Source organism: Poecilia formosa, unplaced genomic scaffold, assembly GCF_000485575.1.
Source record: "Poecilia formosa unplaced genomic scaffold, Poecilia_formosa-5.1.2 Scaffold198, whole genome shotgun sequence".
Taxonomy (NCBI): Eukaryota; Metazoa; Chordata; class Actinopteri; order Cyprinodontiformes; family Poeciliidae; genus Poecilia; species Poecilia formosa.
Genome location: NW_006800137.1, coordinates 336,579 through 360,732, shown reverse-complemented (window position 1 = coordinate 360,732; position 24,154 = coordinate 336,579). Strand labels below are relative to the sequence as shown.

The following is a 24,154-nucleotide window of genomic DNA, read 5'->3' as shown; positions in this document are numbered from 1 at the left end:
CCAAGAAAGTTGGCCAGAAAGAGAGGCACTACCAGTTCCGCTCTGTGCTTTTCAAAATAAAAGACGCCCTGCAGAATTATGCAGACAAAGTCTAAAGTTCTCAGACCAGTCAATTTAAGTTGTACTACGGTGTTTGTTATTCTGTATTTTTTTAAGCATACCTATATTTAGCATAATATTACTTCATAGTTGTATCTTCACAATCTCAGAGATGCCTTACTGTTACTGTCTAAACTCCTATAAAAAAGTAGGCTTGATCGTGGTGTGTGTTAGGATAGAGAAGATGCTCTGTAATCAGAAAACATGTTTTTTTTGCCCTTGACATTTTGTCCTTTAATAATTAAAATATCTACCAAGCAATTTTTTCAACTTTTTTTTTTTTAATATTACAGTAATCTAATAATTTTTGATTCAAGTGAAATTGTTAGGAATGACACATTTGAAACAAATTTGTTGGAATTCAACACATTTGCAATTGCAAAATGAAAATTGTTACATCGATTTTATTGGGCAAATCCTGACATTTTGTTTAACCCTCCTACGTCTGAAATGGATTTATTTTTGCACTTTTATGGCTACAAAATTGTCCAAAGTGGTGCTGCGAGGGACCTTGCTTGTCTGCAGGTTTTCAATGACAACTTAAACTTTCTATATCTGGCATTGATTTGGTATTATTTTTGTGCACAAACAGTTTAAAGGGCAAAAGAAGAAACATGTCAAATTTCCTTCTCTGCTGATAACAAGGATATGCGGTGTGAAAGTTTGTCCCAGGCGTTTCCTTCAAGACATATCCAGTCTAAATATATCTGAAATGAAAACAAGTTGTTTTAATTGAACTATTTTTATTACCTATTTCTGTGCCTCCTGTTTTGGGTGTATGTAGGATCCGTTAGCTTAAACCAATAGGACCTGCAAGGCTATTGTACGGGCCGAGCGTCTTAACCTTATACTTTATTTGAAGGAACGTAATGTCACGACAGCAAGCCGTCTGGGCAGAATCAATCGAAGAAAGGTTGAACTAGAAAGGCGTTTATTTTCTAGGCAACACTTCCGCCGGCCCACTTCAGCGCGAGTGAGTCTGCGCGGCTTGACTTCGCTCAGCTGCGGATGATTGAGATGAGCGCGAGCCCGGTTGTTGCTGGGAGACCGCTGACGCTAGACAAGAGGGAGACGTTCATGCCCTCCTGCGGCGCGCGCACAGTACGACTGAGAACACTGGAATAGAATAGAATAGAATAGAATAGAATAGAATAGAATAGAATAGAATAGAATAGAATACTTATAAACAAAGTAATTTTTGACACCCACATAGTGCTACGGCTTTAGTTTCATGCCGCATTTAAATTATTGTTGCTATAAATAACAATGACAAATATAAACTCTAATAAATCAGAGCTACTTTTCTGCTGTGTAACTGTTTTCTTTTTTTCTTCTTTTTTTTTTTTTTTTGCCATACACACAAAATTCAGTGGCTTCTTTGATCACGATTGCTATATTAGGCCCTCATATCTGAGTCATTATTCCTAGTTTGTAATGTAAATATCAATGCAGTGTCAGTGCAACATGCAGCTTTTCAGGTGAACTCTGCAATGCTTGCTCTGCAGGAAATGTGAGGTGGGTTGTTTACCACCTCACAGGAGGTGGGGGGTAAGAGAGACCAAAGCATGCCGTGAGTGATTGAAATACTGTACGCTACAAAGAAGACACCATCAAAGGACCTGCATTCAGGCCTCTAATCACTCTGATCCATTGATGACACTTGGCTCACCTCAACACCAAATGACTGCTGGGATCTTTTAAACTTTACAGCATGACCAGTCTGGAAGTTTTCCCCGCATGCAAACATAAGGGTACAGCTGCAGTGTTTTTTTGTTTGTAGCTCCTCACTAATTTGGGTTTTAGAAAATTGGAGAATGACTATTATCAAAGAGAAAAACCACACACAATGAATGTAAAACTATCCCTCCACCCTGTCTTCAGGATTTCAGACAATAGACATATTAGGGTCGGAGCATCTGAAGAATGCCCTGAGGCTTTTGCATCGCTGTCTACATCCTTCCTTTTCACAGCATTTCAGATAGAAGATTTAGACCTACACGCACACACTGAAGAATCAGTTGCTGTTTTAAAGATTTTGCAACTTTTTTTTGTAAATTGTGCAAGTTTCAAAGACAAAGCAATACACATTGTGCTGGATCACATCCAAGTGAATGGGAGGATCTCTTGTCTCTACAAGCTGAGTGAGACAAGTGGAAGTTCTCTTTCAGGAGTAGATTTACAACATTCAACTAATTTTATGTGAAAACCTATCAATGTGACTACCTTTTACTTCTAGATTTAAAAAAACAGCCATATTCACAGTAAAAACGATGCTTAAGACCTATTGAAAATTGTCGGTTCATAATAATAATAATAATAATAATTAATAAACACCTCTTCCAAACGTCAGGTAACAATAGTTGTAAACTGCCACTCATCTAACTTCCTGCAGTGACTGGCTGGGCAACTCAGTCTTGCTTGACAAAAAGTGAATCTGGCCATGTGTCTTTGCAGCTGCTATATTTTAAGATTGAAGTGAAAATGTTATAACCTTGAGCCGCCACAAGGGGATGCTGGTTTCGTTGAAGTTTCAAATGTTTGCCCAACTTTCTTCTTTCAACCAGAATGCACTTTTCTGCACCTGTAAGGAGTCTTACTCTTTGCTTAAGAACACTTTTCTGAGCCAAATACTTGTTTGTAAGGTAAATGTTGACTATAAAATGAGTCAGATCAGACTTTATAGATCAGACTTAATAGAAGCATAAAATATACTTTGAAATACATAACAGACCATTATTGGAGGTGTTACTTGTATCCTTTAGTTACACATTATCTTCATTTATTGATTTAATTAAAATTGGAATGGGAAATCATTTCCAAAAGTGCACTAAGGAAAATAACTAAAAGAAAAATATCTTAATAAAAGTCGCATCATTGACAACTGCATAGCTAAAACCAGATATTCAGCTTACAGGTATTGTCTTTCATTTTTACAAATAATTTTACCATTAATTTCATTTGTGTTGTGAATTATTTTTAAAATAAATTTGTGGAACATTTTCAAAGCACATGTCTCATATACTCCTGGTAATCCATAATTGAAATTTTCTTTGTTTTTTCTGATCACATGCTAAATAAGTTTTCTGTGCAAATCGCAGAAGGAAATTAAACAACAACCAACACAAGCCGAGAAGTGTAAGACACGCCACAGGACAAGATTTATGAGAAATACATTTTGACCCGGCTTACGCTCACACCTTCTGGCCATATCAATTCTTTTGGAGAAATGTTCTTGTAAGCCTTTCTTCTGATTGCTGCTTTCAATACTCCCCTTACAGATTTAAATAAGAAACACAGCTCTGAACATGATGGATGGGTTAAATTGGGCTTCTTCAGCAGCCCCAGAAAAGATGCATGCTTGATTTATTATTGATTCGTCTCTGAAACCGTTCCATTTTTCTTTTATTCCACCCCCCACCCCCTCGCATAAAAGATTCAGAAGACCTGAAGGAGATCCTTGTTGCTAAATGCTGCAAGTCTCCTCTGGACATCTGTCATGGAGTTTACTGTAGCCTAAATATTGATGTCAAGTAAACAACTAAGCCTTTGTTTTTGTTTTTTTTGTGCTGTGTTGCATTGGCTTTGACTTGTTGAACCTTTGTTGGCATCAGAACATTTACCTTTGGTCTTCAATGGATTTTTTCGTGGCACGGGTACAACTTTGATAGACGCCCAAGTATTTTAAAAGCACTTTCTTATAACCTTGGAGGGTTACTTATAAGCTACTGCATTGAAGAATTCTCCTAAAACTTACTAAACTGTCCTTTTTCCAAACTATCTGAGGTATAAATAATGCAAAATGGAAAAGTCATGCTTAAATATATTGAAATAAAAAACATTGCCTTCTCTGAAAAGCTAAGCATCGCCCTGTAATATTAAAAGGCTATTATTTAATCAGAAGCTTTCCCACATAATACCAAAAACTCCTAGTTGTTTTTTTGTTTTTTTGTTGTTTTTTTTTAATATATAACAAAATATGGGACTAAATGTATAGTTGATAAATGACAGCAACTCATTTTTGCAAAAAATATTGCCCACTGTTTTCAGGTTGGGCTGTTTGTTGGCGCAGCAAGAAGGTTCTCAGTTTGAATTCCAGCCTGAGGTCTTAATGTTGTTTCCACGTTCTCCGTTTCCAGATGTGAGTTTTCCCTAATTTCCTCCCACAGTCCAATAACACGACTGTTTGTTTAATTGGCTTCTCAAAATGGACATTTGAATGGATGTCTATCCTACAGTATGCGTGTCTCTGTGTTGCCCTGACAGCGTGAGACAGGGTAAACCGTCTCACACCCAATGATCACTTAAGGGCACTCCAGCCCCTCCACAACCCTGCATATAGATAAGCAGGTATAGACAACTGATGGATGTTTTCAGAATGACTTTGAAAGCTTTCAGCACCTTTCTCTGGGAATGTTTTCTCCACAGTCAGTTGTTTTTAGATACTTCATCATCTTCTTTGATGGACCACTGGTGTCTCTAAATAGGTCACACCGCACTACAAGCTCATGGTGAGGCCGCCGTGATATTTAAAGTAAAATCCATTAAAGAAAGCATAATGGTTAAACATTTTTCAAAAAAAAAAATATTCTTGAAACAGCAAGAGCATATTAGTGGAGCAAAAAGAGGATTTTTGACTGTGGTGCAAAAGCTTGGGCATCAAAAAAGGGACTCAAATCCTCTGCTGCCTAGACGGAAATCATTGGCCTTCGTTTACAGATTGGCGAAAGCTGCAGGGTGGCAGAGTGAGAAAGTATTGTTCACCTCATGAATTTCTCAATCCACATCCTTACAATCAGCAGTCCCAGTCACCTCACTGAGGAGTTAGTTGGCATTCAAATATAAAAATAACTGATTGCAATATTGTAGGGAAAAAAGCCATTTTCCCTAGAATTTCTTTTTTTTTCTAAAAACAAAAAAACAAAAACCGTTTAAATATGGATGACCAATTTAAACTTTAAATGCATAGCTTTATCCAACTGTTGTTAATGTCCAGCGTAATATTTCGTAAGAGACCTCCAGGAGGCTCTTTACACACAGTGTTGCATCCCAACCATAAACTTCATTGTATTTTATTGAGAGATAAATGAATGCAGGCTTGTTCGGTAAGTGGGAATCAATTACATTAGAAATGTTCACCCTGATACCCCTAAGTAAAATCTAGTGTAATCATTTCCCCTCGCCTGTCAGTGAATTAGTAAAAAGAGCCAACAGGTGTGCAGCTTAATCTTGGTATAAAAATGATGCACTTTGAATGGTTCCGAGGTTCGCTAGATTAGACTGGTAAAACAGAAATTCTCATGAAGGTTAAAAGAACAGATTTTGACTGAGGGGAATCCAAGTAAAAAGAATAAAAATCCCATACACATTTAGATTTGCTAGGAAGAAATGAATTAAAACCAGTAATTCACAGTCAGGCATGAGTTCACATCAGTCAAATAAAATACATTGAAGTTTCTTTTTGGGACATAAGAAAATGTGGAAAGTTTCAGGAAGTATGGCTGCATCTGAAAAGCTCTGAGCTGGCTGACCACCAGCACCTAAAAATACAGATTATAGTCACCAGATGGAAATTTTAAAGCAAGCATGAGCAATATCAGTGGATTGATAAGTAAAAATTGATGGAACTTTGTAACAAAAGCATAATTATAGATCAAGTGATGTGGGAATTTTATGATAAAAATTAATCTCCTTTTAAATGTTTAGTTTGTAGGAACCACTCATAGGTTGCTCATTTATGGATGTCATCGCATTAGTCACCGTTCCTGCTCAGTATCCTCCCCAATTTCCAGAAGTCAAACCATTTTATTTTTACATTTAACCAAGTTCTGCTCCAAGTAGATTTTATAATTAATGTGAAAACACTCTATTCAGTTCTACAACGTATATTCCTACTTTAACATCAAACCTCTGCAGACTTTAAAAAAATAGCAGCCACTGCCATCTTGTGGCGAGATCAAAACACAGAAGGTGAAATACGAAGCAAATAGACTTCTTGTAACCGTTTACTTCTTCAGATCAGTTTTGTTTCACATTGTGTACAGGTTGGTACAGACAAACCACATACACCATTATAACAAACAAGAATGGAGTGGCAAACAGAGCAGGCCAGGTCCACAGGGGAGATCATTCCTGAAATGACAGCAAATGTTACTGGAGAAGATACAGTAAGAAAGAAAACAAAAGAGATTCATAACTCCCGTATTTACTTTATTAATCTAGTCGGGTTCAAACAAAAGGGAAGTAGGGAATTAACAGCTGTCAGACAACATTCCTTTCACGACGACTGTTAAACTGGTTTCTTCTCGCCCACTATGGGCTGGGTAACCGTCACACATCAGTCTGTAGATTCTGAATGATAGGAACTCATCCATACACAGAGTATGCAAACATATGGGGTGTGGTGCATTATAAAATGCGCAACACCAGTAAGACCAGTTATGGATGCTGTACACACAGGCTAGAAAACAATGATTTTGCTGTGAACCTGTGACTGCAGGTGTGACGACATGGTGCATGTTCAGCTGCATTTCATTGGATTTTCTATGCTTTCTAAAAATATTAGAATTGAACATCTGGTAAAGTTCTTCTTCAGAGCAAACAGGACCAGATATTTAGTTATCAAATAAGTGGGGATACTCTACCTCATCACCGCTGGAAGATGAAGAGGAAGATGAGGAACCTCTCTTTTCCTTCTTTTCCTTCTTTTTCTTCTTTTCACCATCTTTGTCCTTGTGACCAGACTTGTCTTTGGACTTTTCCTTGTGATCAGACTTGTCCTTGGACTTTTCCTTGTGATCAGACTTGTCCTTGGACTTTTCCTTGTGATCAGACTTGTCCTTGCTATCGGACTTGTCACCCTGAGAACAGAAAGAGTTTGCACAGGATCAAACTGATGAATGATGGCTCTTGGGGTACACGATTCATATAACAGAGCGAGACCTGCACTGCTCAAAAGCCTCCAGATACGTGTAAAACATGGATGCATTTTCAAATGACAAATGTAAACACAAATCCGCAGCATTTCCTTGTAGATTTCAGCCAATGAAAAAAAGAAGAAAGAAAAAAATCCTGCTCCTGGTAGCGACTAGTTGCAAATACCCCTTACCTTTTTATCTTTATTTTTTTTCCAAGGTAAGCTGAACTCATCCTTCTGTGCGTCCTCCTTCGTTATCTTCTCCTCACCCGCAGCTGCAAATGAGGTAGTTTGAAAACAGACATAGCCAATAACAAAGACTTTCGAGGAAAAGCATTGCGTAACAAAGAGATTTGTTGCACAAATCTCTTTTTATTTTTCTAATAAAGTCCCAGAAATTACAGACGGATACATATCAGCAAGGGATAGTGAAAAGTATAATGTGTCATAGATTTATACATACCTGAAGAAAGATCGAAACTCATTTTGTCGGTGTGTTTTTCCGAGCTTTGCCGCCGCTGAAAGTTCACCTTTCCAATTTACAGGAAATCTGTTTGTGGCGCACCTAAAGTACTCAACTAGAGCCACGCCCTCGTGGCAGCTCTCCCTTTTTGTTGATGAGGAAATAACTCCATGATGGCTTACTTATGTCACCCCCGTGTGCTGCTGCTGTCGGACAAGTTATTTCGAGTCGCAACAGAAAAACGGGGCTACTTTAGGTTAAGCTAGGTTCATCTTAGAATTTTGAATAATTGCCGGATTTATTCAACATTCATGCAGATACAAAAATGGAAGAAATTTCAGTTCTGCGCTAATGCGCAATGTATTTGGAGGGTTTAAGGTGAACATTTAAGCTGCTATTATGCAGAATAATGTTTTGCTGATTTGTTTGTGCATATTTGTGCTGCGTTAACACGGGCGGTCCCAGACTGTTTGGTGCCCCGGGCGAACAGACACACGTCACGTCTGTGTGGTTTTCAACATAATATTCAAGATGCTTAGATATGAAATGCACAGCTGCACACATCGACTTCCATATTCATTGGAAACATTGGTACAGTAGTGTTAAAAGTCTTTAAATAATTTTTTATGGCAATATCTCACTGCAAAATATTTAGAAAAATGTTTTACTATTGGCTGTAGATGGACACTGTTAAGTAACGCAGAGGATCTGTGAAGCTGTTGGTGGAGTTTGCTTCTGAAAGGCATTAGGGCATTGTTTTACTGGACAGGCTACACTGTTTAACATATTATATTTTAAGTAAGAATACCGTAAAATTATATTTCAGCAGGATGATGGTCCAACATAAGTCACAGCTCAGGGATAAAGTTGCAGAGAGCTTTAGATAAGAGTCAATCCTGCAGGCTTTGAATATTTCACTGATCACGGTTCAGTTATTCAATTAAAAAGTGAAAGGACATGACACAACTGCAAAGCTACCAAGCTCTACACCAAAGCTGACAAGATGGGCAAGGATTTTTTTTTTTTTTTTTTTTAAGAGAATCATACATTGATTGTATCTATCGATGAGCTGCAGAGATCCACAGTGAAGGCTGGGAAATCTTTTGGCAGAACTTTTATTAGCTGATTTGCAGCAGTTTACTTCTTGAAAGCAGTAGTTAACACATCATATCATAGCACACCAAACCCCACACTGATATGTTAGTGGCAGCACAATGTTGTAGTATTGCTATCAAATGGTGAAACTGTTCAGAGCTGACAAGAGGATGGATGGAACTATAGGACAACATAATATCCCATCAGAGGCTGTAAAAGACTTGAAACGGGGCTAACATTGGATAGTTTAGACCAAAGAATATTTTTTCTGTAGCAAGACTAGTCAGATCAGATTTTCTACATATCTAAAATGTCCTTTGTTCCAAAGAAAAGAAGAACTTGCCATGCAATGTTTATATCTTAAATCAGTTTAGCACATCCTGGATGTTCCAAGCTGATGCACACAATTCTCCAAAAGTCTTGCATGTGTAATTGTGGGGGTACAATAAACACAAAATAATGACACCACAGTTTTATTGTCCAAACCATTTGAAATTCTTTAATGCAGTTGAGATTTTGCTTGTTAATAGTGAAATTTTCCTGCATTTTCATGTTCAAAAAACCCCAACAATTTTTTTTTTTTTTATTATTAGTTTTTATTAGTGTTAACTCTCAAGAAGCCAACAGAGCTGACTTGCACGTATTTTCAATGACCATGTTTGAAACAGCCATAAAACATAGCCAAAAGCATTGTTAGCATTGAGATTGATCAGCACTGCTTTCATCTGGTCATGTCATGGTTGGTAAGGCTTGGGGCCTCTCAGGAGGTCACTTGAGGAGAGGGTGGTGGTGGTTCTGGTCGTTCCATCTCCATACCTCCTGGGGTTCCCCATCAAGGCCTCCATGGGGCTTTTGGACCTGTGAGTTGGAGCCTTGTCTCCAACGGTCAGGTTGGTGCTGGTGTAAGGCGACTTGTAGGTGGGTGAAGGATCCGTCTTCACAGCAGAGGGAGGTGACACAAAGGTTGAGGACCCCGTGCTGCTCTGATCAGAGCTAGCGCCGCTGGATGCAGATGACAACTTATAGGTGGCTGAAGGTTTCGGAGGATCCATCTTCACCGTGGAGGAGAGAGACACAAAGGACGAGGATCCGGTGCCGCTCTGAGCAGAGCTGACACCGCTGGAGAAAGAAGGTAAACCGACGCTTGAGTCTGAAGACTCTGGTTTGGGCTCACTGCTTTGGTCACCTTCAGGGCTTTCCTAGAATGTAAATGACACCAGCCTTTTAAAAAAACAAAAATCTAACTGGAAAAGCAGAGCAAAAACAGGTCGTGTGTTTTTCTTTGAAATCGGGACAATCTGATGACATGTCCATTTAAGGACTCTCTTTACCTGCTTGTCCTTCTCCTCTTTATTCTCCTTGTCGCTGTCGGATGATTTGGATGAGTCCTGCTCAAACACAAACAGATCAACACTCCTTCATCTGGCCTTCAAAAAAAAAAAAAAACAAACCCACATTTTTTTTCCAACAGAATACCTTTTTCTTTTTGTCCTTTTTCTTCTTCTTCTTCTTCTTATCATCACTGCTAGAAGAATCTGAGTCCTTGAATGAGAACACAGAATTAAAACTGGATTTCAGTTTCCTGTTCATTGGACAGCACCTCAACAAGCTTTTTTTAATCAAACCTTTTTCTTGTCTTTCTTTTTCTTCTTCTTCTTGTCCTTTTTCTTCTTTTTCTTCTTGTCATCATCACTAGAAGAATCACTAGAAGAGGAGGAGGAAGAAGAATCCTGGATGGACATAGCAATTGATGCATTTTTAGTCTTTTTGGTGAACCAAGTAAATCACACAGATACTTGAATGATCAATCGGTCACCTTCTTTTTCTTCTTTTTCTTGTTCTTCTTCTTTTTCTTGTGCTTCTTTTTCTTCTACAATGAGAAAATAGTGGTGAAACAATCTTGTTTCACTGTATGTTTGATTTTATAACTGCACATCGTACCTTGCTGCCATCACTATCAGAAGAAGAAGAAGAAGAGCTTTCATCAGAAGAGCTGGAGGACTGGGAATGATATCAATCACATGGTTAGATTTACAAAGCCTCTGCATGATGGACACATACATAGTGACATAGTGGTTGTTACAGTGAATAGTTTTCAGAAGCAGTTTCCACCTGTTGGAAAGTCAGCGCTCACTACAAATTTTACATCTGGTCTGTCTTTCTATAGAATGAGACCTGTTCAGGTCAAAAATTATATATATTGGGTGTAACTGGTGAAAAATTAATGGCTATTATAACTACTATCACGTTAAAAATGTCAAGTACTGATTTTCAGTTTAAGTGTTGATTAAAGTGTGAATTATCCATCAGTGTTTTTGACTTTTTAACCTCAAAATTTAAATATTTTGGCTGCATTGTTCTGTAACTTCGGCAACTGTTTCCATAGTACATGCATACTTTTTGTCAGACTGTACAGACTTTACAGTTTTGGGAATGAAAACACTATTTATTGTAGATTATTTCAATTATGTGACTTACAGGTAGAGTATTTTTAATCTTGCCAATGAAGGCCTTTTTGAGACGCATCACGATACATTTGTGACAATGGAGCTAAAGATGCTTATGAAGCTAATGGAAGCTGACGATTCAATCAGCTCAAAGAGAAACAAAACATATGGGCAACTAAAAATAATATTTCTAAGGATAGGAGCTTGTTTTTAACTATATAGGCAGTGATTTTCCTTTGAAAAATTGAAAACCTTTTGAGCGGGGTGGGTGGTCGAGGTGGAAGGGACGCTGGTGAAAAATATTTTAACTTTGTATTATCTAGATTTCTCCAACTATAATTTGTCTTAATGCAAACAAACAAAAACTGTGAAAAATACCAAAAGATAGTTGAAAACACTATCCTAAATCTTGAGCAAGTTAATGATGGAAGGGATGAAGCATTGCAAAAGGACTCCCTTTACCTTCTTTTTCTTCTTCTTCTTCTTCTTCTTTTTCTTGTCATCATCACTGTCAGAGGAAGAGCTAGAGTCCTGTCAAAAGCACCAATGTTAGCACAGTCTGTTATTCGTATCACAATGAAAACCTAAATAAAGTCAAGACAAAACAGAAGGGCTATGGTCAAACCTTATCCTTCTTTTTCTTGGTCTTCTTTTTCTTTTTCTTCTTCTTCTTTTTGTCATGCTCACTATCCGAAGAAGATGATGATGAAGAAGATGAACTCGAATCCTGCAAAGGAAGAAAAAAAAATGATCATTTTATTCTACTTTCAAGAATCAAGTAAAACTTCGTCCCTAAAGACTATCCAACCTTCTTTTTTGTCTTCTTTCTCTTCTTCTTCTTCTTCTTCTTCTTCTTCTTGTCATCCTCACTGTCTGAGGATGAGGAAGAGCTGGAATCCTATGAAGGAAGAACACCAAAAGTGAAGCGTGAACCAGAACCTCTCAAACATCAATGCATGTTTTTGTCGCAAACCTTATCTTTCTTCTTTTTCATCTTTTTCTTTTTCTTCTTCTTTTTTTTTTTTTCTTCTTTATTATCGGAGGAGGATGATGAAGAAGAGCTAGAATCCTGTGAAAGAGGGAAACCAATGATATAAGGCAAAATGCAAGATGACTTCTTGTGAAGAAGCAGACAGAATGCAAACCTTGTCTTTCTTTTTCTTCTTCTTTTTCTTCTTTTCATCCTCGCTGTCGGAAGAGCTATCAGATGAAGACGAAGAGGAGCTGGAAGATTCCTGTGAGCAAGAAAAAAAAAATCACAATATTGTAAATACAACTGTTTTACAGAATGTGTAATAAAAATGGGGCACTTCTTAGCTTCTTCTTATTTTTAATGCAATTCTCCTTAAAAAAAATCTAATGCACCTTTTTCTTCTTCAACTTCTTCTTCTTTTTGTCCTCTTTCCTTCCTTCTCCCTCATCATCACTCAGGTGACCATCCTCAATGCCAGAAGGAAATGGCTGTGCTCCCCCTAGGGAACAGGAGACATCATAGCAACCTCAAAACAATTCTTCATGGAGCAGTTTGATCAGGTTGATACCCAGAGAGCTGCACACCCACCAGCTTGTGTGGTGGAGAGGGTGCCCTCTACTGCTGATGTAAGCTCTTTGTCCTGCCAGAAAGAAACAAAAAACAAACAATATAGCAATGATTTTCACTGAATGAGCATTCGTAATCATGTATGTGGTGTTAGCAAGATTTTCCACCTTGTCAGCATCTCTGCCTCCACCAGCTCCTGTCTCACCACCTGCAGCGTAAAACATAAGCCGGTTGATCACACTGATGCACTTAAATCAGCTTGGTTTATTTGTGTTTTGTTCTCTGTGTGTACATTTCTCACCTTCACCTGAAAGAGCACTGCTGGGGTCTTTTTGCTCTTCATCCTGAGAGAATCACACAAGATCAAGATCAAAGTTGCTTAATTAAACTGAGTCAGAATATAAAATGAGGTGCTAAAAAAATGCACTAAAACATATAAAAAGCAAATATAAGGACTCAGAAGAGTGGAATTTTTATTCTTCAGCTCCATTAGTGTCAACTGGGTATGTTACTTATGATGCCATTAGCTTGTTTTATGTATTTATTTTTATTTATTTAACAATACACTGAACATCTGAGAATGTCCCATTAGTGCTTCTAACAGGTCAGATTGGAAATTAAACAGGACAAAAGTCAAGCCGTCAGTTTCACTTCCAATGTCAAGCATCTAACATCGAGAGGTTGGTGACTCTTCATAAAATCCTGTCACTTTATTATTGGATCATTGCTATACTAACTGAGGCACAAATTAGTCACTTTTGCAGGATTTTAAAGGTTTGGTGCATGTGGCATGTTGTTGCTGCACCCAACATCCGTTTTCTGTTTTGTTTTTGTTTTTAATCTATGGCAACCATGCTCAAATTTTGTATAATAAGATTAAAAATTATGCATTATTTCCTCATTGCATTGTGTAATCTATTACCATTGAAATGTAAGGCAGATTCATGTGATGGGCACCAGTATTTGGACTAACATTTTGAAACAGCAATAAAGCATGAATTTAACTAAAACTTAGTTGTAAAGTTATAATATTCTCATTCATTGACAGTGATTCACAGGCTGAAAAAGTTGGTAAATGTGAACAATAAATGTCCAAGTGGAATATAAGCAGAAATGTCAAATAACTCTGACCTCAAAGTCCAATATTACTGCTGTGAATATGAAACCTGGAGAAACCTGAATGCATAAACAAACCTTTTTTTTTTTTTTTTAATTTAGGTGCTTGTTTAAAGCAATTCATCCAATCATAGGTGCTTCCGCAGAGAGCACCTATGATTGTGGGTAAAATAAATTTTACCCACAATTAACCCCACAGCAACAGCATCAAGATAAACACAACCTTGTGCTGCTTATTACAACAACAGTTAGCCTTGTTCATGAGCAGGGGCATTCAGTTTGCACAATAAAAGAAGAGATTTGCCTTTTTCTTATCCTTTTTCTTCTTTTTCTTCTTCTTCTTGTCTTTCTCACTATCAGAGGATGAAGACGAAGAGCTGGAATCCTGCATGAATTAAGAAAAAAAAAAAAACATCAATACTTAATTTATTTTTAAAAATTATGAGACCTGTCTAAAATTAGCTAACAATACAAGTGGCATTAGCCAATATAAAGACGAAAAATCAGCTGAAGAGCAAAGAATTGGTTCTGGGGAATGTGAAAATGAAAATAATAGCGCAAAAAGCTGCAGGTCAGTAAAATTACCAGCCACAGGAATTAATCAAAATACATGCTGAAACAAATTTAGTCATCTTGAGATGTTGGGTGAAACTTTTGAGAATCTAGATCCTCCCAGGAGGGGGAAGTGTGTCCCTGAGGGTTTGGGATGACAGTGGCTCAGGAGGTAAGAGTTCAACCCCATGTATCTCAGTTGTTGTGTCCTTGTCAAAGACACTTTATCCGCATCGCCTGCTAGGTGTGGTTCAGGGGCCTGGTGGTGCCCCTTTGACTACAATGCTCCTGCCACCATCTGCGTGTGAATGACTGAATGTACTGCAAAGCTCTTTGGGGTCCCAAACACTACACAGGCACAAACCATTTAGCATTACTGTTTTCAGAGAATGTCTAGATCTTAAAAGTAAATGTACACATGCTCCATTAACTTTCTTAATGACTCTGTTGAACCACATTTCAAAAGTAATGTCTGATTTTAATTGGTTAATTTTTAGTAGATTTTTGCTTTGGTCAGTTTCAAGTTATTTTAGTGACCATGGTGGGTTTTTCGGTCATTAACAGAGGGGTACCAACAAGTTGTCAATGTGTGTAATTAGAAAAATATAATCTAGTTCCGCTTTTCTACAAATGACACATAACCTTTTTCTTGTTTTTCTTTTTCTTTTTCTTCTTCTTGTCCTTTTTCTTCTTTTTTTTTTTCTTGTCATCCTCACTATCAGATGAAGATGAACTGTCAGAAGAAGAACTTGAGTCCTACAAGAAAAGAGAAGTGAATGAGTTGTAATCACACCTTTACAGAAGGTGCAAGGATGAGATTGACATGTTTCCACATTTAACCTTCTTCTTTTTCTTTTTTTTCTTCTTCTTCTTCTTCTTCTTCTTCTTATCATCCTCACTGTCAGATGAAGAAGAGCTATCTGAAGAAGATGAACTTGAATCCTATTGAAAAAAACAGTAATTAATTGAGATATATACATTTTTTAATTTTAGTGAACAAACTGGGAAATCAAGATAAACACAAGCAAATCATGCCTTCTCCTTTTTCTTCTTTTTTTTCTTTTTCTTCTTTTCATCTTCACTGTCAGATGAGGAGGAGGAAGAATCCTGGCAGATAAAAAAAGGACAAAATATTATATTTAATTAAGATGTGGGTTAGGAATTTCATAAAGTTCAAAAAGCACCTAGTTATTGCATCATAATCACAAGAATATCTGCTGGGTGATATTTTCATACCTTGTTCTTTTTCTTCTTTTTTTTCTCCTTCTTATCCTTCTTTTTCTTCTTCTTATCGCTTTCCTCATCTGATGAGTCGTAATCCTGAATACACAGCATTTACTGCATTACATGTAAAGTTTTAAAAGAAACATGTTTGATATAAATATTGATGATATTTTTCTTACAGGCTTCATGTGCATGCCTTCTCCAGTTTCTTCCAGACACTCGGGACCTGAACACCACAGATTCCAAAAAATAGAGTTAATTTTTTAGTAAACATTCGTTTCCTGACCACAGGTTCACACAGAAACTGTATGGACAAAATGTAGCCAGAAAACAGCATTTACACTTTAATGAACTGGATTAATTATAATCTGATAGGGGTTTATTATCATTGAATGCTTATGATCCGAGAAGGCACAAGGAGAAATCGGTGAATGTTTACCTTCCTGACAGACGATGATGCCCTCCCAGACCTTCTTTTTTTTCTCCTTTTCCTTCTTTTTCTTTTTTTTCTTCTCATCCTGTAGCAAAATATGGAGCACAGTATTTTAAAAGTGATTTTTTTTTCTATGATCCATTAGTGTTGGTCATCTAGGGAAGGCTGAGAATGTAAACATCTGCTTTAGCTTAGAAAAACAATGAGAAAAAGAATTTGAAGTAAATAAATTACTGGTTTGAGCCAAAAAAAAAAAAAAAAAAAAAAAAGGTAAAATAGGCTGTAGTCATTTGAGTGAAGGTTATACCGAAAACTTTTTTCATATTACCCATCCATATTAACAACCACATTGTAGTGGGATTTTTACTGAGCAGAAAATTGTAGCTGAACATCACCCTGAACACATCTATGATGGAGGCAGCATTAGGTCTGGTAAAATGTGTTTCTTCAGCAGAAATACAGAAGCTAGTCTGAATTTTTGGGAAGATAGATGAAGCTAATTGCATGACAGTCCTGAAACAAAACCAGACTTAAGACCTGTGACTAGGGAGGTGTCTCCTTCCAGCAGGACAAAGACTCTAAACCTATAGCCAGAGAAACAGTGGATACATTTAGGAAAGAATATGAAAGCATTCGAATAGTCCAATTAAAGTCCAGACCTGCACTGCAAAAAATCACAAAATCTTATCAAGTATTTTCTCTAGTTTCTAGTGCAGATATTTTAGTCCACTTGAAATAAGACAAAACTAACTTACAAGTAAATTTTTCAGCACTATATAGCAGCTTGTTTTGAGTCAATAGTGATGAAAAAGTACTAGTTCTGTTGGCAGATAATATCACTGATAACCAAACATTTTTCCCCATGTTATAAGTGAAAAAAATCTGCCAATGGAACAAGCACTTTTTTTTTTAATCAATATAAAGGAGTTATTTACTCAAAACAAGCTCCAAAGTATTGCTGGGAAGTTACTTGTAAGTTAGTCTTGTCTTAAGATATTTGCACTAGAAATCAAATCAAAAATACTTTGGTAAGATTTTGTGTTTTTGCAGTGTAGATTTAATTTAGAGATCGTGTCAAAAATTGATGTTCAGACGCTACAGATCTAATCTGACTTAGGTGGAGTCTGTTGGCAAAAATAGTTTCTATAGATATGTGAAACTGATAGATACACGAGTTGCAGCTGCAATTGTGGAAAAGCAAGTTCTACAACGTATCGTACGAGGCCTGGATACAAATGCAGGCCACATTTTTCTTTTTTTTTGTTGTTTTGTTTTTTTGCAAACTTTCTGCCCTAAAAAAAAAAATCTGTTTTACCTTCCACTGCATGTTAGTCTAAGACACAAAAGTCACAATAAAACACTTATGTGGTTGCACCATGAAAATATGTGAAAAAGGTCAGGTGGAGCAGGACAACTTCGTGTCTGCAGTCTGAAACACTTCATATCTCTGTGAACAGGCAGGTAAAATGGCTCCACATGAAGTTACGTAGCTTACATGTAAAAACACATACAGCTGCATAAAACTAAACCTAAAATATTTTAAGGTATTTGGGTCATGATCTTCAGAAATAAAGTAATGAAATCTTACACCCTGCCTCCTGGAAGGCTGGATTTACAAAGAGTGATTCAAACATTCTAGCTGGGTGTGTTCCTCTCCTTGGTGCTGCCTTGTACTATATCAAGTAGAAGACATGGGGACCTCTGTCTTGCTTAAGAGGAAACAAAAGCCAGAAATTTGCACACCTTAAAACCAGCGTGTCTTCTTAGAATTGAACTGCGTGTTCAATTCTAAGAATTGAACATGCAATTCAACTGGATTTTCCAGTTGTTTCTATTTTACCACCCATTTTCCAGGAAAAGCCTACCTGCCATCTTATCCTGTGATGAGACTGCTAACTTTAATTATTATTATTTTTTTTTTAATAATTAAAAAGGTACAATTTAATTAAAAAGTTGAAACCGATAACATAGGTGGCCTGTTGCAAATTTATATTGTTAAATCTAGATTTGCCACGTCGACATAATAAATTATATGGATGACAGTAAATTTTAGATTTCTTTATTCCAAAAGAATAGTACTATTTCACCTAATGTCTTTAAAAAGACTGACACCTGCTTGTAGCAGATGTTACATGTTTTTTTTTTTGTTGTTGTTTTTGTGACAAAAAGCTTTAATTGGACGTTTTTGATTGAAAGAACCAATTTCTCTTTCAGTTTTCAAAAGGAAGTGTTAGTGGTTCACACTGCATAATGAAGCCTAAATAAGTGGGCACTCTCTCACTGGAATCAGTGCTGTTGGAATTTATCCTGAAGTACTGACAGGTATTTTGGAGAGAACGTGTAGTCATGACATGTCAGAGCAAAGGAGGAATTACAAGGTAGGAGTTTGTCAGTTGTGCAAGAATGACGAATCATGTGGCGAATGCTGACTTTCTCCTATTTTGTTCACATTAGACATTTAAACTCATTTGAAAAGGCTTATTTGTTATAAATGTGTCACTTTCTTTGCCGTTTTCACAACCAGCACAGAAAAAGCTCAGTGACATACAGATTGTCTATTTGATGCCCCCGTTGTGGCTAGGATCTTGTTAAGGAGAGACAAGTGGACTTTCATCTCATTAAACACGCTGAACTAGATGCAGATGTGATCTGGGTCTTTGAGCCAGAATTAAACAAGCACTTCACAGAATGTCTTGCAGAAACATATTTCATATTCTCCAAATGATTCTGAATGAAATACTCCACCATAAGGCTCATAATCTTCAATTAGTGTGGAACTCAACCAGCGGTTAGCCCAAGAGGTGGACGATTGATGTAAAGTTGTATTTCAAAGTACACACATTCTTTGATGAAAAGGTACGAATTGATTTGCTCAGGAGTTACAGGGAATGACTCTGTTCTCCACTGAGAACATTAAAGCAAAACTGCATTTTTGAACCAGTGAGCGCCATGGTAATGAGCTGGAAAACTGTCCTCAGAAAGACTAACAAGCTGAGGAAGTTTGACCAACCGTCAGTGTTTTCACTTACTAATAACACTGTGGGCAGTTTAGCAGCAGTGAAGCATAGGGGTGGATTTGTTGTGGTGGGGGTTTCTGTGGGCCTGAGGGATAAAGTACGAATCAGCATCATGTCAGGGTCTGTCTGAAGGTATTAGATATGTAAAAAAATATAACCCATCTGATGGCAAAAACAGATAGCTTTACGATATGACGTCTTGCTGGTGCAGGTACAAATTATTACAAAAATGTAGAGTGTCCTTTAGGGCTGCGCAGTCTGGTAGATGGCACACAAAAAGGCTGTAATCTGTAGATTTTCAAGACAACTGGAGTTGGGAACTGTTCCAAATACCTGCCGGTTTTGACCCACAAACTTAAAGTGACGTCCAACAAGTTGAGGAAGAAGTGAGGATTCATTTTTTTTTAGCATCTCAGAGTCCAAGCATACATCGAAACTAACAAAAAAAAACAAAACAAAACAAAATAAATAAATAAATAAATAAATGATTTCACCAGAAGAAAGTTGAAGTTTTGGAATGACCCAGCTGAGCCCAGAACTCAATCTAACAGGAAGTCTGTGGAGTCACTTTCAGAGTGCCGGTGTTGAGAGACGTCCTTACTGGAGTGGGTAAACATTGTTGAGTCAAAACGTACTAAAACATCCAGGTCAGGGGTGTGTTCTCCTATGACAGTCACTATATTTACATTTTTAAACAAATAAATATTTTATTATTTTAGGTTGCATATTACAGCCATGTATGTACAAATGTTATTTCACCTTTATTAGTAGAAAAGGATTCATCAGGGGAGTGTTTTGGGTTGTGTGTGAGGCCGGTTACAAAAGCCAATTGTCTTTTTTTTTGGTGTTGTTGACATATCGGTTTTTTATCGGTCATCAGAAATGTTGATAATATTCTTTTAATATAAGCAGCAACCAAATGCTTGACCAGCATAAACTGGTGCACAACTTACCTCACTGTCACTGTCTGAGGAACTACTGGAGGAAGAAGATGATGATGATGATGATGATGATGATGATGAACTGGAGTCCTGTTGAGAAAGGTACAAGGAAGTTACTTCATTTCATATTTTGCATAAAAATATATTTAGTACCCAAGTAAAAGAGTCAGTAAACAGTCTGGAATGAGGATAAGCCACAGATGGGTAGAGGAGTGTAGGGGTGTAGCTAGCAGCAGAAGGGTGGAGCTCTACAAACACTCTGCTATACACACAATGGAAAGTTACACACACACACCTGCGGCAACTATGCTATGATCCAATCCGTCAGTTGTAACACACTGAACCAAAAATTTCCATCAGCTATCTATCTCCCACAAATGGTTGCGTGGCTACATGGAGCGAACACAACACTTCCCCTTCTCTGTCAATAAATTATTCACAGTTTCAGTCGAAGCCACACCCGAAGGAAGGTGACCACAGCAGCAATTTTCATGATTTCATCATATTACACACAAGCAAAATAGAAACTTTGTAAGCATCAATCTCTGCACAGTCTGTCTCGATTTCCCTTATGATGCTTTACTGAGATTCATCAAACACCTACCTTCTTCTTCTTCTTCTTCTTTTTCAGCTTCTTTTTCTTCTTCGCTTTTTTGCCAATACCCTCATCTTCACTGTCTGGAGAGCTGTCCATTGAGTACATCTGCAAAAATACAAAAAAATTGTTTCCCATATAACCAGAAATTCTGAGGATTCAGATAAAGCGATTAATTAACAAGTGAAATGGTAACACCTAGCAACTCTTAATTTGAATAAATTATTGTGTGTGTTGTGTTATTAAATAGATTGTTGTAGGTTTGAATCCACCTTCTTCCTGTCACGTGTTAAATGTGCTTTTGAGCAAGGGACTTAGCCCCAAGTTGCCCATCTGGATCTCCATATCAGTGCATAAATGTGTGAGCATTTGTGAGTGCAAATGGGTGGATGTGGGGCTCTAGTGTAAAGCGCTTTGAGTGGTCAAAATGACTGGAAAAGCGCTGTTATTTGTTCAGTCCATTTACCACTTGAATCAAATTAATTAGTAGACATTTAGTGCTCCGCTTAAAGGTGGTTGTGTCCTTCCCATTTACCAGTTCATCATTTCCTGTCGGCTGTCCAGGCTGACCCTCACTCTGCTTCTTCCTGCTTAGGTCTGCATCTTCTGTCGCCTGCAGATCTCCCGCTGGCCGGATGCCTGAAGGAACGGCTCCACCTGGTCGATAGCAAGAAAGATACACGTATGCTTACTCGTTTTCTGTTAACTGACTGCAAAACGTCAGTTAAAGTCAAGTAGGTGGCATTTATCTACAGACATAAAGAGGACTGGTGTTTTCAAAACAATACTTTTTTCCCCCCCTCACTGTTTGAATTAAAGCAAATGAGACTTGCATGGATGCACTTCCCTACAATCTGACTTCCTGTAAAGGTCAGACAGAATTAATTTATTCAAGCAAGGCTAGAAATGTTGTCATATAAATCCTAAGCCTTAACCTAATGGGTTATTCATCAGCTACAGATATAGAGAACTGCAACACTCAGTTAAAAAAAAAAAAAAGGCAAAACATCTTTGTACTTTTAGCAAATCACAACGGTCGTGAACAGGACTTTATAAAGCAACTGAAGTCAAAAAAACAAACAAACAAACAAACAAAAAAAAAAAACTGATCGCCACGTTTGTCAACTAAAAGCATGGCTTGCAAACCTTTGGAGAGGGAAGAATCCATCTTTGTCCAGGCGTATCCTCCTTCCAGGAGGACCACGTCTCTTCTGATGGACACACCTGTGAGAAAAGGTGTGGCTGTATAAAAAGCTTGTGGGTGGGGAGCTGAAGGAGGCGTAAGCTATATCGGAAATACAAAACAACTCGTTTCAAATTAAAGCCCTCTTAAAAAGGAAACAGCTACAGAATTTTCATAGAAGGTAAACTCTACCAGGCAAGGATCAGGTGACTTTTATAGAAATAACTGCTTTGTTTGATTAAATTACTCATATTTTCAATATGTTTCGCGCATTTTTTTGTTTGTTTAGATTGTATTTTGAAAGGAAAATTATTTTTACATGTGTCATAAGAGGCCTATTTACTTTTTGGCCTGTGCGAGCTGGTAATACAGGTTCCACTGCAGGCCGAGGATTGTCAACACTGTGTGTCGAACGCTTTAAAAAAATATATTGCAAAAGTTCTTACGACTTTACTTATTGTTTCATAAACAGGATCCCAAAGTACCAATCTGTTTTGAAAACAAAACGATGTTTTACAACATATAAAGTAAGGCAATAGATATGTTTCACAATGTTACTATTTTACGTAATGCTGTGTATGATTTTACATTGTTATTTCTCGACAGTAACATGTACAAATGTCCCTTTAAAACATACAATTTCTTTCCAGAGGATAAACGGCCAATAGTAAGAGCTTTTTTTTTTCTTTTCTTTTTTTCTTATGCCTGCGGCTTCCGTAGACTGAATATGTAAAGCTACAATAAAGCGCAATACCGGAAGTAGAGTGTTTAACCAATTAAACCAATTAAGGGTGTTTTTTCTTTTATTAATGAATAAAAAGTGACTAATTTGGTCAAATCACCCATTGTCACTTCTACATATTTTGGCAAATAAGGAAAAATAAAATATTCAGTAACATTTTTTATATTTTAGATGTCATCATAAAAGAAAACAATTGAGGTTTTATGTTTATTTAATGTCTTATGGTTAAAACACATTGTACTTTTTTTTTTCCTCTTTGGATAAAACAGAGGAAAAAAATATAATTGGAATTTTATTTCCACATGTATATATAATATTTGTCTAACAAATTGTGTTTTAGTAGGGTTTCCTAATTATTGTTCTTGTTTGCATGCCTGTTTCGTTAGGTACATTCCTAATGTAGCATTTTTTTTTTACTCTATCAAAGATTTTGAAAAGGGTAGTTTACCAACAAATACTCCTCTCAGGTAAAAATACATCTCTTCAATGCTTTCAGGTGTTTAACCACAACACCAACTGAGACTGCATCTGTAAAAGTCTGAAGTTTAATCAGATGTGATGTCACTAAAATGCATTCATTGACATTTCTGGATTTCAGTGCTGTATTTGACACCATACATACTGAGTGATAGACCAGAAAAGTGGGTGGGATTGTTTGAGGCTATGATAGAATGCGCTAGAATTTAGCAAGCAAATGAGAACTGCTTTGTTTCATTTGGCACATGTGAATGTGAGCAAACAATGATCAAATGTGGTGTTTCTCAAGACTTTGTTCTTGGATTGCTTTTATTTAAGAGTTATCTATTTTAATACTCCTCAATCTTGCTCAGACTGCAGAGCATTAAAACATATCTTACCATCCATATGCAAATATCACTAAACTTTATATTTCTGGGTCACCGCATGACTACTATCCCTTAAAGCTTTTGACAATATTATTAGTGCTTGGTCTGGCCTGTATTTCCTCCAACTAAATGTAGATGAAAGAGATGTTTTTTGATACGTTTTAATTTCTGGTCCCAAAAACTACAGACCAAGATATGAGCTCTCAGCTAGGCTCTCAGTGACAAAATACCTCAAGATGAGAAAGAAACCCAGACTTAGGGCTGACTTTAAATAAGCACATAGTCTATCACTATGTCAGCTTTGTACCACCTTAAAAAAATCACAAGTATTAATGATGTCTGAAAAAAAACAATCACAAAAAACAAAACAAAACAAAAAACATATCAGTCAGCTGGCTGAAGCTCAGTCAATATGCTGCTGATTAGAAGTGACCACGTCACACCAATCATTAAATCCCTGCTCTGGCACACTGTTTGAAAAAGGAGTGATGTTATGTCTTGTTAAAAAAAAAATCACGTGGTTACTCAGTGTTTTTCCAGGACAAGAAATAAATGTGAGAAGGTAAAAGTTGAACCTGTTGTCTCCAAACCTCCTTAACTCAAAATTGATATTCTTGTCTCCATCATTCCTACAAAGATACAAGATTATTGTATTAGTTTATTTTTTAATCCATATTGGCTGCATCTTTTCCATATTATATGGTCATCTTTTATATAACTTTTACTTTTATATAACTTTTACTTTTATATAACTTTTTAAATTTGATTTAGCATTGCTCATACTTTCCGTTAAAATGCTTTAATTGCCTCGTTTATGAGTTTTGCTTTATAAATTGACTAATCTTGCCTTTGTTTTTGTCGGATTTGTAAAGCAGTTTCCCATTTCACTATATAAAAAGTGCCAATAAACTGGGCTAACCCCCCCCCCCAAACATTCTTATTCCACTCA

General features: G+C 37.0%; 3 protein-coding genes across 4 annotated transcripts; all 3 read right to left on the bottom strand.

Annotated features, from left to right (window-relative positions):
- Nucleotides 1–6,083: 6,083 nt before the first annotated feature.
- Nucleotides 6,084–7,585, bottom strand: LOC103148128 (protein PXR1-like). The gene is made up of 4 exons (XM_007566762.2): nt 7,476–7,585; nt 7,205–7,287; nt 6,741–6,956; nt 6,084–6,228 (listed from the first exon to the last, which is right to left on the bottom strand). The coding sequence occupies exons 1-4, from the start codon at nt 7,495–7,497 to the stop codon at nt 6,223–6,225; spliced, it is 327 nt and encodes a 108-aa protein (XP_007566824.1). The 5' UTR covers nt 7,498–7,585; the 3' UTR covers nt 6,084–6,222.
- Nucleotides 7,586–9,141: 1,556 nt separating this feature from the next.
- Nucleotides 9,142–11,772, bottom strand: LOC103148139 (protein FAM133-like). The gene is made up of 9 exons (XM_016678981.1): nt 11,738–11,772; nt 11,643–11,703; nt 11,480–11,548; nt 10,512–10,571; nt 10,387–10,440; nt 10,196–10,300; nt 10,047–10,112; nt 9,902–9,958; nt 9,142–9,769 (listed from the first exon to the last, which is right to left on the bottom strand). Exons 1-9 carry the CDS (start codon nt 11,770–11,772, stop codon nt 9,305–9,307), a joined length of 972 nt encoding a protein of 323 aa, XP_016534467.1. The 3' UTR covers nt 9,142–9,304.
- Nucleotides 11,773–11,801: 29 nt separating this feature from the next.
- LOC107837988 (protein FAM133B-like) lies at nt 11,802–21,691 on the bottom strand. 2 transcript variants are annotated; one of them, XM_016678978.1, is made up of 17 exons: nt 21,582–21,691; nt 20,971–21,092; nt 20,445–20,543; nt 19,853–19,930; nt 15,889–15,967; nt 15,629–15,675; nt 15,474–15,545; nt 15,066–15,080; nt 14,868–14,981; nt 13,978–14,058; nt 12,859–12,901; nt 12,725–12,765; nt 12,579–12,630; nt 12,383–12,489; nt 12,187–12,252; nt 11,991–12,020; nt 11,802–11,915 (listed from the first exon to the last, which is right to left on the bottom strand). In XM_016678978.1, exons 1-17 carry the CDS (start codon nt 21,601–21,603, stop codon nt 11,817–11,819), a joined length of 1,167 nt encoding a protein of 388 aa, XP_016534464.1. In that variant the 5' UTR covers nt 21,604–21,691; the 3' UTR covers nt 11,802–11,816. The 2 variants fall into 2 exon arrangements, with proteins under 2 accessions (XP_016534464.1, XP_016534465.1); XM_016678979.1 differs by lacking the exon at nt 15,066–15,080 and having other exon boundaries at nt 15,462–15,545.
- Nucleotides 21,692–24,154: the final 2,463 nt, after the last annotated feature.

Bases quoted from the DNA above. Each gene is read 5' to 3' on its own strand.
- LOC103148128 (XM_007566762.2), bottom strand. From the start codon at position 7,497: ATGAGTTTCGATCTTTCTTCAG. The intron at 7,288-7,475 runs GTATGTATAAAT...CCTCATTTGCAG, and splicing joins GAGTTTCGATCTTTCTTCAG to CTGCGGGTGAGGAGAAGATA. The intron at 6,957-7,204 runs GTAAGGGGTATT...TTCTGTTCTCAG, and splicing joins AAAAAAATAAAGATAAAAAG to GGTGACAAGTCCGATAGCAA.
- LOC103148139 (XM_016678981.1), bottom strand. From the start codon at position 11,772: ATGATCATTTTTTTTTCTTCCTTTGCAGGATTCGA. The intron at 10,441-10,511 runs GTACGATGTGCA...TTCTCATTGTAG, and splicing joins CTGATAGTGATGGCAGCAAG to AAGAAAAAGAAGCACAAGAA. The intron at 10,301-10,386 runs GTGACCGATTGA...ATGTCCATCCAG, and splicing joins AGAAAAAGAAGAAAAAGAAG to GATTCTTCTTCCTCCTCCTC.
- LOC107837988 (XM_016678978.1), bottom strand. From the start codon at position 21,603: ATGGATTCTTCCCTCTCCAAAG. The intron at 12,490-12,578 runs GTGGGTGTGCAG...CCTGTTCCCTAG, and splicing joins CCTCTCCACCACACAAGCTG to GGGGAGCACAGCCATTTCCT. The intron at 12,021-12,186 runs AAGAAGAAGAAA...AAGAAGAAGAAA, and splicing joins GCGAGGATGAAAAGAAGAAA to AAGAAAAAGATGAAAAAGAA.